The 15,730-nt window shown below is 36.7% G+C and overlaps 1 protein-coding gene across 4 annotated transcripts in view; it reads right to left on the bottom strand.

The window, feature by feature from the left end:
* THADA (THADA armadillo repeat containing) overlaps positions 1–15,730 on the bottom strand; it is a 361,249-nt gene that overhangs the window by 263,915 nt on the left and 81,604 nt on the right. For all 4 annotated transcript variants that reach the window (XM_035272684.3, XM_035272683.3, XM_035272686.3 and 1 more), the window contains one exon: positions 13,387–13,509. In XM_035272684.3, coding sequence (XP_035128575.3) covers positions 13,387–13,509 — 123 coding nt within the window. The remainder of the gene's footprint in view (positions 1–13,386; positions 13,510–15,730) is intronic.

The following is a 15,730-nucleotide window of genomic DNA, read 5'->3' as shown; positions in this document are numbered from 1 at the left end:
AAAAAGAAAAGGAAAACAGAAACACAGACTACATCTTGCCCCAAGACATACTTTCTGATAAAGGCTGCCAGATGCAATAAAATTAAACCAGGAGTTCCTAGAGATGTTGAGAAATGCACACCTTAAACAACACTGTAGAGGACTGTTTTAGAAAAGTGAATGGGCACCCTCAAACAAAACTCCTTTGACTCAATAGGCTGCCCACAGGAGACACACAATATCTTTTGAGTAATATTAAGATGGACCAGAGGGTTCCAAACCTATCTGCCTCATCCATCCTGATATGGTCTGAATATTTGTGTTCCCCCAGAATTCCTTTGTTGAAATTCTAACCTCCAAGGCATTAGGTGGTGGAGGCCTTTGGGAAATGATTAAGTCGGGGGTAGAGCTCTCATGAATGGGATTAGTGCCCTTATAAAAATGGCCCCAGTCAGTTGCCTCACCTCTTCCACCATGTGAGGACACAGCGAAAAGGTGCCATCTATGAACCAGAAAGTAGGCCTTCACCAGACACTACAAGTGCCAGCATCCTGATCTTGGACTTCCCAGCCTCCAAATTGTGAGAAATAAATTTGTGGGCATTTTGTTATAGCAGCCCAAAGGAACTAAGACATCTCTTATAAAGTGCCCTCATTAGGAATCGATGATCATTATGTTTTCCATTAGGTGTAGCAAAATCACGATATTCTATAGGCCTCCTGCATTAATCATTTACATACTCACAAAAACTAAAAAAAAAAAAAAAGCTTTTCCTCATCTGCTATTTGGTTACCTGTTCATCAGTTAGTAAAGAATTATTTCCATATATTGACCATTTTCAGAATAATGAGTTCATGCCATACCAACCTCCAAAACGGGTTGAATGTTTTTTTGGTTTTAAAAATAATTTTTAAATTATTTTTTTAATTGAGGTATAACTCACATATCATAAAATTTACTATTTTAAATTTTATTTTAAAGGATGCCATTCAGTGGTTTTTACTATATTCACAAAATGTGAAGCTATCGCCCCTAACTAGATTTCACGACATTTCCATTACCTCAAAATGAAACTCTGGATCGGTTGGTTCTCACTCCCTATTCTCCTGCAGTAGGAAAGCAGAATCTACTTTCTGTCTCTATAAACTTGCCTTTTCTGGGTACTTCATATACATGGGGTCATGCAATATGTGGCCTTTTATGTTTGGCTTCTTTCACTTAGCGTAATGTTCTCAAGGTTCCCCCATGTTGTAGCATATATGTTACTCCTTTTTTATGGCTGAATAATATCACATTGTGTATATATACCATATTTTAAAAATCTGTTCTTCATTTGATGAATATTTGGGCTATTTCCAATTTGGAATATTATGAATAATTTTGCTAAGAATATTCATGTACAAGCTTTTGTGTGAACATGTTTTCATTTCTCATAACTATATACCTAGAAGTGGTATTGCTTGGTCATATAGTGACTCTACGTTTAACCTTTAAAAGAACCACCAAAGTGGTAACACCATGTCATAGTCTTACTAGCAATGTATAAGGGTTCCAATTTCACCAGTTCTCCAATTTCTCCACATCCTCCCCAATACTAGTTATTGTCTGTACATTTTATTTTAGTGGGCATGGAATGGTATATATATATATATTCTTTGTTTTAAAATTGGGTTGTCTTTTATTATTGAGTTGTAAGAGTTCTTTATATATTCTGGGCACTCTACTCATCAGATATATAATTTGCAAATATTTTCTCCCATTCTGTGGGTTGTCTATACTTTCTTGATGGTGTCCTTTGAAAAACATTCTTTTTCTTGATGCTGGTTAAGTTTTATTAAAAAAATATATATATATATTTAACTTTTTTAGAGACAGCCTCTTGTACTGTCACCCAAGATGGAGTACAGCAGTGTGATCATAGCTCACTGCAGCCTTGAACTTCTGGGCTCAAGCAATCCTCCAGCCTCAGCCTTCTGAGTAGCTGGGACTACAGGTGCACATTACTGTGCCCACCTAGACATTTTAATTTTGATCAAGTCTATTGTTTTCATTCATTGCTTGTACTTTAGGTGTCATATCTAACTAAATGTTACCTAATCCAAGGTCCAAAAATTTACCTATGTCCTCTTCTAAAAGTTTCATAGTTTTAGCTTTTACATTTAGGTTTTTAATACATTGAGTTATCTGAACATGGTATGAGATGGGGATCAAATTCATTCTTTTGCATGTGGATATCCAGTTGGTCCCATACCATTTGCTGAAGGCTAGTCTTTTCCCATTGAATTGCCTTGGCACTTTGTTTATTAAATGTGGGGATTTCCTTCTGTACAATCAATCCTAATCTGCTGATTTATATGCCTATCCTTATGTCAATGCCACGATATCTTATTTACTGTTTCTTTGCACTAAGTTTTGAAACTGGGACCTGTGGGGCCTCCAACTTTGTTCTTTTTCAAGACTGTTTTGGCTATTATGAGTCCCTTGAATTTCTATGTATTTTAAGATCTGAAAAAAAAAAAAAAAGCCAGAAAGGATTTAACAGAGGTTGGGCTGAGTCTATAGATTAATTTGGGGAATATGTCATCTTAATAACATTACGTCTGCCAGTGACGAACACAGGCCATCTTTCTATTTATTTAGGCCTATAATTTCTTCAGAAAATGTTTAAAATTTTCAGTGAACTCTTGTACTTCCTTTGCTAAATTTATTCCTATGTATTTTATTGTTTTTGATGCTATTACAAATTGAACTGTTTTAATTTCATTTTTAGGTTTTTCATTGCTAGTGTACAATTAATTTTTGGATGATGACCTTGTGTCCTGAAACCTTGCTGAGCTTGTCTATTAGCTTTAATTTCATGTGTGTGGACTCCCTGGGATATTCTATATTTAAATCATGTTACCAGAAAAAGAGATAGTTTTGCAATTCCTTTACAAACTGGATAACTTTTATTTTTTATTCTTTTCTAGTTAGCCTAGCTAGAACCTCCAGTACAATGCTGAATAGGAGTGGCGAGTGTGGATTTCCTTGTCTTGTCCCTGATTTTAGAGGGAAAGCTTTCAGTCTTTTATCATCAAGTATATTGTTAGCTACAGATTTTCTACTGATACCCTTCAACAGGTTGAGAAATTTCCCTTCAATTCTTAATTTTGTTTTTACATGAAATAGTTTGTCAAATGCCTCTTCTGTGCCTGCATAAACAATCACCTGGTTTTTGTTCTTTTGCCTAATCACATGGCATATTACATGACAGTGGTCCCCCGTCATCTGCAGTTTTGCTTTCTGTGGTTTCAGTTACCTGTGTTATAGTACAATAAGGTATTTTGAGAGAGATCATATTCACTTAACTTTTATTATGGTCTACTGTTATAATTGTTATCTCTTATAATATCTAATTTATAAATTAAACTTTATCACAGGTATGTATGTACAGGAAAAAATGTAAGCTACAGAATTTACTACCAACCATGGTTTCAGGCATCCACGGGGGGGTCTTGGAATGGATCCTCCTTGAACTTGAGGAGGGGACTACTGTAATTGACTTTTGTATGTTGAAAAATACATACTGTGCTGTATAACTGTATAAGTTATACAGAAGAACATTTAAAAGTTATTGAAAATGTAGAGCAAAATAGCATGAAAGCCTACTTCCTACTTCAGACAGAAGAGTGTCTCCTAGGTTTCTATGTGTGGTATAAATGGCTCAAGGATATCTGTTTCAGATATTGCTTTTAATGTTTTAGTATTTCATCCATATTTTCTGTTCCCATCCATTATAAATAAAGCTAACAAGGAGGAAACTAAAGTAGACAAAGAACTGAGAAAGAGGTTGTACAAACAAACTGCATCATCGACTCCTAATTCACTGAACAATAATTTGAATATGAATCACTGCCAGCAATTGTAATGTGAGTAATACAAAGGTCATTGGCAGGGCTAATGTCTTTTGAAAAATTCATAGTAGTAATGACAATAAAAACATGTCCCTTTTTGGAAGGATGGATGGAAAATAGTAGGTTGGTGCAAAAGTAACTGCAGCTATTGCCATTGATAAGAAAAAAGGAGAGCGAAGACAGGAAAGAGTGAGTAGCAGTAAAGTTAAAAATGGAGAAATAATAGCTGTAATGAGTCACAAAATGATGCTGTGGTCAACAATGGACCACATATTTAATGACAGTCCCAGACGATTATACCGCCATATTTTTACTGTACTTTTTCTATGTTTAGATATACAAACAATTATCACTGTGTTACAACTGCCTACATACTCAGTATGGTAGCATGCTGTACAGGTTTGCAGCCTAGGAATAACAGGCTGTATCATACAGCCTAGGTGTGGATATACATCTAGATTTGTACAAGTATACACTAGGATGTTCACCAACAATAAAACCCCCTAGTGACAGATTTCTCAGAATGAATTCCTGTTATTAAGTAACATGTGACTGTAATTCCAGGTAAAATCTATCCTTCTCACAAATGAAACATTTCCTGCTCCTGACCTCCTTCTCCATCAAGCCCTAAAAAATACGATTGATAAGAACTTGGAATTCGACTGCAAACTGACAACTGTTACCAAAGTTTTTCTCTTCTATTCACTGAGCGTATAACTTTTTCTTTCTATTCTTGCATGAAAAGTTGTCACGTAGACTTGTTTAAGATACAGAAGAGGCTGGACACAGTGGCTCACACTGTAATCCCAGCATTTTGGGAGGTGAAGGCAGATGGATCACTTGAAGGCAGGAGTTAAAGACCAGCCTGGCCAACATGGTGAAACCCTGTCTCTACTAAACATACAAAAATTAGCTGGACGTGGTAGCGGGCACCTGTAATCCCAGCTGTCTGGGAGGCTGAGGCAGAAGAATCACTTGAACCTGGGAGACAGATGTTGCAGTGAGCTGAGATCACACCACTGCACTCCAGCCTGGACAACAGAGTGAGACTCTGTCACAAAAACAAAACAAAACAAAAAACCAGAATAGTTAGGTAATTAAAACTGGGTTACACAAAGTTTTCTGTCTGTGTGTACATGTATATATGTGTATATTTTTTTATCTATGTATAGCTTTTCTTATATAATAGAAACACTCCCTTGAAAGATATTCAAAAAGTATTAATGAACAGCCTACTGTGTGCAATCACTATGTGATATGGTCATTTACACACTATACACCTTACTTTTATTAGGCAGTCAATTGCTTAGGGGCAGTCAATTTCTTAAGGATGGGATCCACATATGATCCTTAATATTTTTGTCCAGTGTACATGGTACGAATTTATAGCAGAAAAAAATATTTTCTGAAAAACTAAATGAGATTTGGGTTCTAACTCGCCTTCCATCACTTCTTAGCCTTGTGACCTTGAAATGACAGTTAAAACTTTGGGTCACAAGTCTATCATCTGTAACCCAGGAAAACTGTGCTGGGATTTCAGGGCCTATGATTAAAGGAAGGGCCAGCCAGGTTCTAGAGTTCCTGGTGACCCTCTTCCAAAGTAGCACCACACTTCACTTATGAGCAGACAAAAGGAGAGAGAGGGTTTCCACTACCCCATATAGTACATATGAGTGAATTAGGAAAAAGGTATCTCTTCCTCTAGGCCAATGAAGCTCCATGCCAAGGCATGTAGCACAATGAAGAGAGCACAGCTAGGTTTCAGCAGCACACAGCTTTCAGCCTGGTACCCTTGTGGCAACCTTATAACCATCAGACGGCTTGGAGATGCTGCTGCCAACAGAGGCCCAGAGTAGTCATGGCAGCACTACTTGGCAGCTCTGAGAGGATCTTTTCCCTACTCCTCTGAAACCCACTGCATGCTGTGAACCAGATTAGCCTGGGGAAGCAACCTAATGTACACCAGATAAAAACATAAATCTAGCCAGTTGTGGTGGCTCATGCCTGTAATCTCAGCATTTTGGGAGGCCAAGGCGGGTGGATCACCTGAGGTCAGGAGTTTGAGACTAGCCTGGCCAACATGGTGAAACCCCGTCTCTACTAAAAATACAAAATTTAGCCAGGTGTGGTGGCAGGAGTCTGCAATCCCAGCTTTGGGAGGCTGAGGCAAGAGAATAGCTTCAACTGGGAGGTGGAGATTGTAGTGAGCAAGATTGCACCATTGTACTCCAGCCTGGGCAACAAGAGTAAAACATCATCTCAAAAAAATAAATTAATCAATAAACCCAGTACGGGTCTTAGAAAGACTCTAAGTGGCATACTAAGTGGAGTTTTAGGCAGGCTCCACTGGGAAAGCTGAGAATTGCCTGTCTTGCAATGAGAATGCAGAGAAAGAAGATCAGGCCTCCCCTAGTCACTGAACATAAGAGATGAGTGATATTTTTAAACAAAAATTGCCCAACAAATTCTCAGGTTCCACAAATTATTTTCTGTTACTTAAAGTTTTAACTAAACTGGTTGGTTTCAGGTCTGAAATATTAAATAAATATAAATATATTAAATACTATCATTTCTCACCATATTTACTGAGCCACCACCATCTTTTGGCAGAACTATTACAATAGCTTCCTGATTAGGTCTTCCTCCTTCCCTCTTGCCACCTTACAATCAAGTCTCCATGTTTACCTATATTAATCATATCCCATGACTCCCTGCTATAAATTTCTTTTATGCAGGGTTTTTCAACAGCAGTGGAAGTCATTATTTCAAACCTCAGGTCTGTCCCAACTATATCCATGGAGGTTCTGGTTCATCCAGCCATTTTCAGACTCAGATGAGATGCTACATTACAGGACATGGGCTCTGGCTTCCCCAGCAGCTGCGCAAGCGTTGAGCCAACACCAGCCTAAGTTGTGGTAATGTCCCAAGAGATGAACTTTGACCAGTAAGAGACAAACATATTGGACTGTTCCAAAAGGCTGTAGTTTCACATGGTCTGGATAGAAGATGTACCATGTACAAGACAACCAGCTCAGATTTTCTGCAAGATTAAGGTAACCTTGGTAACACTGCTCATCCTTCCTTGCCTTACTTCCCCCCTTTCTCCTTCATTCCCGCTGGTCTTGGTTAGTACCATTCAATAAAATGTTAGGACCCAGGCTTTACTTCCAGCTCTGTTTCCTAAGAAAACAGAGCCAAAACCCTAGAAGGTAGGTAAAATATACCTTCTTTGTATTCCTAAAACACTCAAACCTCGCCTCTACAATAGCACAGATTGTGGAGTCAGGCAGATAATAGTTCTGTGTCCTTAGGCAAAGTTATTTCATCTCTTTGAGATTTGTTTTCTTCATCTGTAAAATGAGGATTATATCAGAACCTACCAAGTTAATAGAACCTACTAAGATAATCAATCGATAAATTATGCCAGGTACATGAGAAATACTCAATAAAACAGTCATTATTATGATTATGTGTTATCTATCCTTGTATTTCTAGTGCTTAATATAACATCTACAATATGTAAATAGGTATGTCTAATGCCTAAAATATTTACGTATTTTCTCTGTACTTTAAAAATGTTTACTAGGTAGCAAAGTTTGAGAGAGCTGCATGGTTTCAATACAAAAGACTGAGGAATCTGTAAAAAACAAATTAAATATACACGTGAATGCTTTCTGAAACATGTTTCTTTACCGCAAATTAAAATTAAGTTCATTTTACATGTATGCTTTTCCTAATTATCAGGAAAAACAATTAAGTCAAAAAGTACAGCTGCAGCCAGCTTTAGGCACAGATATATTCCTGAGATAACGTGTACAAATCAAACTTCTGCAAATGAAACCATATTTCACATGCACTAAGGAAAAATCACTTAAAATCACTTCAACAGAGAATGCTTTTGTAAACTGTCTTTATAAGTGAATACTTCTTCACATCCATTAAGTAGGTTGACTTATAATTTTTATCTTAGTTTAGACTTTTATACGGAAGAGAACCCTCAATAATATTAAGTAACAGTATTGATCATTATAGCTATGATATTTATTTCCTCTAGTAAAGCAAACAAACCAGATAGAAATGATTCCTTCATAAACATTGTTAAAAATAAAGATCCCAAGAAATAAAATTATTAGAATTATGAAAGTAGAAAGAAAATAAAAGCACTTTATATATATTTATGCAGCATTTTGTGGATATGTGTGCGTACCAGTACTGTGCACATGTAAAGTCCACACATAAAAGAGAGAAAGAAAATGAATCAGTGCTCAAATCTGTATGGTAATTTAACAGGTGACTTTTACTGTTCCTATTATGCCTTTCTTTGTTTTCAAATTGCTGCAGTGCACATGTATTACTTTTAAAATAATCTTTAAAAAAAAAATCACTAATTTCTGATAGTTCCAATCATACTAAAAAGTTGGATAAATCACCAGGCTTCACTCTCTGAAAGTTCTTTAACGGAAAATGTTTCTTGGTTCATTTGGAACTGATGGCTTGAAGAAAGCAATATTGGTATTTCTGGCAATCACTTTAATGATTTCCAGTATTCTTGATGGTCAAGCCACATTCCTACCTCTCTGACTCTACTGACAGTATAAAGGCATTGCTCTACTTCTTGTAAGTGCAAAAGGTAAACTCTGTTTCCTCAAGAGTAGTTATGCAATGCTCTTAGACAGAATTCCATAAGTGTGTATCTCTTACAGGAAGACGCATGCTTTTCTAGGCAAGAGTTGGCAACCTCAAAGAATTCCTCTTCACAATGGGAGTCTGTGCCTTTGGCTTCCACTGCAAAATACTTACTTTCAATTAGAGGCTTATCATACAGGTAAGAAATGGTTTGTGTAGCTTACTAACTGGAAAGCCTGACTTTCTAGTAAATCCTCCACTCTGCAGGTTACGTATTAATATCTAGCTGCTTCTCTCCTCTCCTTTGCCAGGCTTTGTACTTTAAGCCACATTTTCAAGCATCTGTAAGCCGGAGGTTATTCTCCTTACTCCAGAAGACACAATGATATAGGAAAACAAACTATAATGTTTCTCCCAGAAATCATAAGAAAACATATAAAAAATTACTTTCTTAAATCCAACAATTGTACTGGGTATTACCTACTATCTTTAAAGTTTTGAATCAAAACACTTCTGGACAGTGACTATATTACAAAAGAAAATGTGACTCAGTATTTAACCCCTTCCATTTCAATGCTGTGCATCTGTTTTTTCAACTTTTGATAGAGTTTATTTGTAGCACTAACTCAGAACACTAATACCAGAGTCCATACATTCCAAAACACAGACACATTTAGATACTCAGAGTTGTTTTGTTTCCAGATCAACATCATTAATCATTAGGGAAATGCAAATCAAAATCAGAATGAGATACCGCTTCACACCCATTAAGATGGCTTTTATAAAAAAAATAAATGATAACAAGTTTTGGTAAAGATGTGAAGATATTGGAACTTGTGCATGGCTGATGGGAGTATAAAATGGTGCTGCTGCTGGGGAAGAAGTTTGTTCATTCTTCAAAAAGTTAAACATGAAATTACCATACGATATACCCAAAAGAACTAAAATGACTCAGATAATTTATACATCAATATTCACTGCAGCATTATTCATAATAGTCAAAAAGTGGAAAAAAAAAACAAACCGAAATGTCAATCAATGAATGAATTTGGATAAAGAAAATGTGGTAGCTCAACATTACTGATCATTAAAGAAATGCAACCAAAACCACAGTGAGATACCATCTCATGCCAGTCAGAATGATGATTATTAAAAAGTCAAGGCCAGGCGTGGTGGCTCGTGCCTGTAATCCAAGCACTCTGGAGGCCGAGGCGAGCAGATCACCTGAGGTTGGGAGTTCAAGACCAGCCTGACCAACATGGTGAAACCTCGTCTTAAAAAAAAAAAAGTCAAGAAACGACACATGCTGGTAAGGCTGTGGAGAAATAAGAACGCTTTAACACTGTTCGTGAGAATGTAAATTAGTTCAACCATTGTGGAAGATGGTGTGGTGATTCCTCAAGGACCTAGAACCAGAAATACCATTTGCCCCAACAATGCCATTACTGGATATATATCCAAATGAATATAAATCATTCGACTATAAAGACACAGGCAACGTATATGTATTGCAGCACTATTTACAGTAGCAAAGACATGGAACCAAACCAAATGCCCATTAATGATACTGGATAAAGAAAACATGGTATGTATAGATCATGGAATACTATGTAACCATAAAAAGGAATGAGATCATGTCCTTTGTAGGGACATAGTTGAAGCTGGAAGCCATCATCCTCAGCAAACTAATACAGGAACAGAAAATGAAACACCGCATGTTCTCACTCATAAGTGTGAGTTGAACAATGAAAACACATAGACACAGGAAGGGGAACATCACACACTAGGTCCTGTTGGAGGTGGGAAGGGAGGGAGAACATCAGGACAAATAGCTAATGCATGCGGGACTCAAAACCTAGATGACAGGTCAGGCGCAATGTCTCACACCTGTAATCCCAAAACTTTGGGAGGCCAAGGCAGGCGGATCACAAGGTCAGGAGTTCGAGACCAGCCTGGCTAACATAGAGAAACCCCATCTCTACTAAAAATACAAAAATTAGCTGGGCGTGGTGGCGTGGACCTGTAGCCTCAGCTACTCGGGAGGCTGAGGCAAGAGAATCACTTGAACCAGTGATCACACCACTGCACTCCAGCCTGGGTGACAGAGCAAGACTCTGTTTCAATTAAAAAAAAAAAAAACCTAGATGACAGGTTGATAGGTACAGCAAACCACCATGGCATGCATTTATCTATGTAACAAACCTGCACATTCTGCACACGTATTCCAGAACTTTTTTTTCTTTTTTTTATTCTAGAATGGTTATTTTTTTTAATTGCATTTTAGGTTTTGGGGTACAGGTGAATAACATGCAAGATAGTTGTATAAGTACACACATGGCAGCATGATTTGCTGCCTTCCTCCCCTTCACCTATATCTGGCATTTCTCCCCATGCTCTCTCTCCCCAACTTCCCACCCCCGGCTGTCCCTCCCCTATTTCCCCCCAACAGAACCCAGTGTGTGATGCTCCCCTCCCTGTGTCCATTTGTTCTCATTGTTCAACACTCGTCTATGAGTGAGAACATACGGTATTTGATTTTCTGTTCTTGTGTCAGTTTGCTGAGAATGATGGTTTCCAGGTTCATCCATGTCCCTACAAAGGACACAAACTCATCGTTTTTGATGGCTGCATAATATTCCATCGTTTATATGTGCCACATTTTCCCTGTCCAGTCTATCATCGACGGGCCTTTAGGTTGGTTCCAGGTTTTTGCTATTGTGAACAGTGCTGCAATGAACATTCGTGTGCATGTGTCCTTATAGTAGAACAATTTATAATCCTTTGAATATATACCCAGTAATGAGATTGCTGGGTCAAATGGAATTTCTATTTCTAGGTCCTTGAGGAATCGCCACACTGTCTTCCACTATGGTTGAACTAATTTACACTCCCACCAACAGTGTAAAAGTGTTCCTATTTCTCCACATCCTCTCCAGCATCTGTTGTCTCCAGATATTTTAATGATCACCATTCTAACTGGTGTGAGATGGTATCTCAGTGTAGTTTTGATTTGCATTCCTCTAATGACCAATGATGATGAGCATTTTTTCATGTTTCTTGGCCTCATGTATGTCTTCTTTCATAAAGTGTCTGTTCATATCATTTGCCCACTTTTGAATGGGCTTGTTTTTTTCTTGTAAATCTGTAAATCTTGTAAATCTGCTCCCACTACATGACTCTTTTTAAATGGTAAAAGGAACCTTGGAAGCTCAGTGCGTTTTGTAGTCATTTTACTTAACCAAAATTTTTGAATGAAAAATTGAATAAATGGAAAAGAAAAGAATTCTAGAAGCTCAGTGCTAAATTCAAATGAAGAATTCAAATGGGGGACAAGAGGTCATGTTTAGGTACATCCATCTCTGCTGCTTGAGAGGCTCAGGTCTGGCCCCCAGGTAAATTGCTCTGTGATTCTTAACCTAAATGGCAATTAAACAATCCTCTGGATCCTGCATCTTACTGAATATTCACTACTAAAGAGATGACAAAATTTCATTGAAGGGGGGGAATTAAATGAAGACAAGGATGCCATGTTGAATGTCCTTCCATAAATGAAAGAGAGACAGCATTAAAGATCAAGTTGAAGCTTTCTATTTCTCATCCCTTGTTCCTTTTTCTTCTCTTACCCAAAGGTTTCTTTTCATATTTTGGAGTCAATAAATCTTTCTTCAGGTCTCAAACATTTAAAAGGCCCTTGCAAAGCTGGTGGACCATGCACCCCATACCTGTGGGAATCTACTTTCTAGCTGGAGGTAGAATAATGAGGCCAGGACTCCTGTCATTTGTAGGTAAAATATATCATCCTCTATCCATGATACGATTTCAAGTTCACAGAGAAGGGCAATTTCTTTGCCCACAGGACCAAACCTTTTTATCACAAAATTGATGATAAAGCTCAAAATGCAAAATGTTTGAGATAATACTTCAAGTTTTATTAAAACCATATTGGCAGCTTTTAAAGGTGGGATGAGAGCAAGAGCAATAGACACCACAGATGTAAGCAAACGGAGCCTGGGACACTGAGAACCAAAAAAAACAAACCTTAAAGTAAAATAAAAATTAAAAAAAGAAAATGTGGGGTGTGTGTCTGTGTGTGAGTGTGTGTGTAGTGGTAAGCCAATACATACACACACACACCACAATATGAATGAACCTTTCATATACTACATGAAAGAAGCCAATAACCAAAGGACAAATATTGTACGACTCCATTTATATGAGGTATTAGACCAGGCAAACCCACAGAGACAGAAAGTAGAATAGAGGTTACTGGGAACAAGGGAGATGAGAGATGGGAATCAGTGTTTAATGAGTACAGAGCCTCTGCTCGGGATGATGAAAATGTTCCAGAAATGCACAGTGCTGATAAACATTGTTGTGAATGCACATAATGCCACTGCACTGTGTATACTTAAAAATGGCTAAAGTGGTAAATTAAAAAAAAAAGATAACTGGCTGTTTAAAGAAAAATAATAACAATGTAGTCTGGGTTTACAACACACATAAAAGTAAAATGTGTGACAATAACAGTACATAGAATGGGAGGAGAGAAACACAAGTGCACTATTATTAAGTTTTTATACTTTAAGTGACATGGTGTAATATCACTTGAGGGGAGTCTGTGATAAGTTAAAGATGCCTACTGTAAACCCTAAAGCAATCACTAAAATAAGAAAACAAAGAATGATGGCTAATAAGTCAACAAATGAGTGAAAATGGAACCATGAAATATCAAGAATAAAAAATGTAGCTTGATCCAAAGATTTCTCCCTTAGAGAAACTTCATGGTAAAGTGCAGGAAAATCTTTTATCATCCAGTGAAAGATTAGGTTATCAAAACCTAATCAGACACATAATTAAATCAATGAAAATAAATAGTAACAGCACTTACTGCCCAGACCGGTGATGTAAAACCCAGAATTGCAGCCTTAGCTCCATCAGCTACATAAGGAATAATATTTTCTCCCAGGCGTGTATCTCTGAACAATGCTCTAAGGATATTTAAAGCATGAACCTAAAACAAGAAGTTGAAAATTAATTGTGGGTTGAAAACTGTGGCAAATCTAAATCTAAACACATTCAATAGCACAGCCTCAAAACAAAATATTTACAGCTAAGTACATTAACAAACCCAAAAGCTGATTCTCTGAAACAGAAATAAACCTCTGACAAGACTAACCAAGAAGAGAGGAGAGAAAGAAGGCACAAATACCTAATATTGTGAATGCCGAAGCAGACATACTACAAATAAAAGAATACATTTAAAATAATATTAAACCAAATAAAAAATAATAGATAATCCTAATCTTAAGCTGTGAAGAGAAGACTCTCAAATTTCTAAGTCTAGTATAGCCTATCAAAACAAGGTGAGGGTAAATGATAGCATCCACTGAAGTTAACATCTATCTATCTATCTATCTATCTATCTCTCTCTCTCTCTCTCTCTCTCTCTCTCTCTCTATATATATATATATATATATATATATATATATATATATATATATATATATACCCATTAACCGCTCCTAAGCATATACTAAACGGAAATGTACATGTGTTCATCATTCGGTATGTACAAGAATGTTCTTAAATATGCTGTTTTTAATACCCCAAATTAAAAACTATCCAAATGTTCATAAACAGTGGAAAAGATAAATTATACATGATTACACAGCACTAAGAATCAATAGATTACAACATGGATGAAGATCAGAAACATAATGTTGACAAAAAAAATCATTTCAGAAGTATGGTTTATAATGTTTTTATACCATTGTTTCACCAGTCTGGGCAACAAAGCAAGACCCCTATCTCTACAAAAAATAAGAATAAAAAAACTGGCTGGGCACAGTGGCACACACTTGTAGTCCCAATCACTCAGGAAGCTGAGGCAATATCATTACTTACACCCAGGAGTTTGAAGCTACAGTGAGCCATGATTGCACCACTCCACTCCAGCCTGAGTGACAAAACAAGATCCTGTATCTAAAATAAATACAACAATAATAATGTATGATCTCATTTAGGTAAAACTCAAAAAACAGATAAAACTAAAGCTAGAATGTTGGAAATTAGGCTAGTGGCTACTCTTGGAGAGGACAGTATGGACTGGAAGAGAGCAAGAGGGGGCTTTCAGGTGCTACAAATGTTCTATTTCTTGATGGATGCAAAAGTGTGTTCACTCTGTGAAACTGTGCCAAGGTACACATGATTTGTACACTTATCTGTATGTGTACTATAATTTGTACAAAAGATGCACATTTAAAAAAACAGGACAGGGACAGCATGAAAAAAAAAACTACAGATGGAAAAAATAATATTAAATTGAAAAATTGATACAATTAATGACATTTGCAAATTCTAGAAGAAAACATATTTATCCCAAAAGATGCAAAAATATTCAATAAAATTCAATTTCCTTAATAAGATAACGGGTAGATTAAAAATTGCAGCAAATATCAGAAACAATATAAGGATGCCTGCTATCTCTCTTTCTATACCAAACTGCACAATAGGTTCCAGGAGCAAAGTACAATAATAAAAGACTTAAAAATTAGAAAGTTAAAACAAACTTAGCATTGTTTCTCAAAGATATGATTGTCCATAAAAAAAAAATCCAAAAGAACTTATAGATAAGTGATTTGCTGTATTACAGCAAAATTCTGGTAGGTTGCTGAATATAAGCACAATAATAACCCAAAAATTAACTGCATTCTTCTGCAACAGCAATAGATAATATAATTTTTTAAAATACCATTCATTAATTACAGAACAATAAGATATTAGAAATAAATCTCAAAAACAATCTATAAGACTTTTACAGGCAGAGCACGGTGGCTCACACCTGTAATCCCAGCACTTTGGGAGTCTGAGGAAGGCAGATCACCTGAGTTCAGGAGTTCAAAACCAGCCCGGCCAACATGGTAAAACCCTGTTTCTACTAAAAATAAAAAACTTAGCCGGGTATAGTAGTGCATGCCTGTAATCTCAGCTACTCAGGAGGCTGAGGCAGAAGGACTGCTTGAACCCAAGAGGCAGAGGTTGCAGTAAGCCAAGATCATCCCATTGCACTCCAGGCTGGACAATGAGAGTGAAACTCTATCTCAAGAAAAAAAAAAAAAATGACTTGTGGAACTATTTAAAAAAATAATAAATGACATTAAATGATCAGAATAAATGGTGAAATGAGCCATGCTCATTAAAGATTCAATATTTAAAAAGATAATTTTTCCCAA

The sequence above is a fragment of the Callithrix jacchus genome, chromosome 14 (genome assembly GCF_049354715.1).
Source record: "Callithrix jacchus isolate 240 chromosome 14, calJac240_pri, whole genome shotgun sequence".
NCBI lineage: Eukaryota > Metazoa > Chordata > Mammalia > Primates > Cebidae > Callithrix > Callithrix jacchus.
The sequence above is the reverse complement of the archived record's forward strand: the minus strand, read 5'-3'. Positions and strand labels throughout refer to the sequence as shown.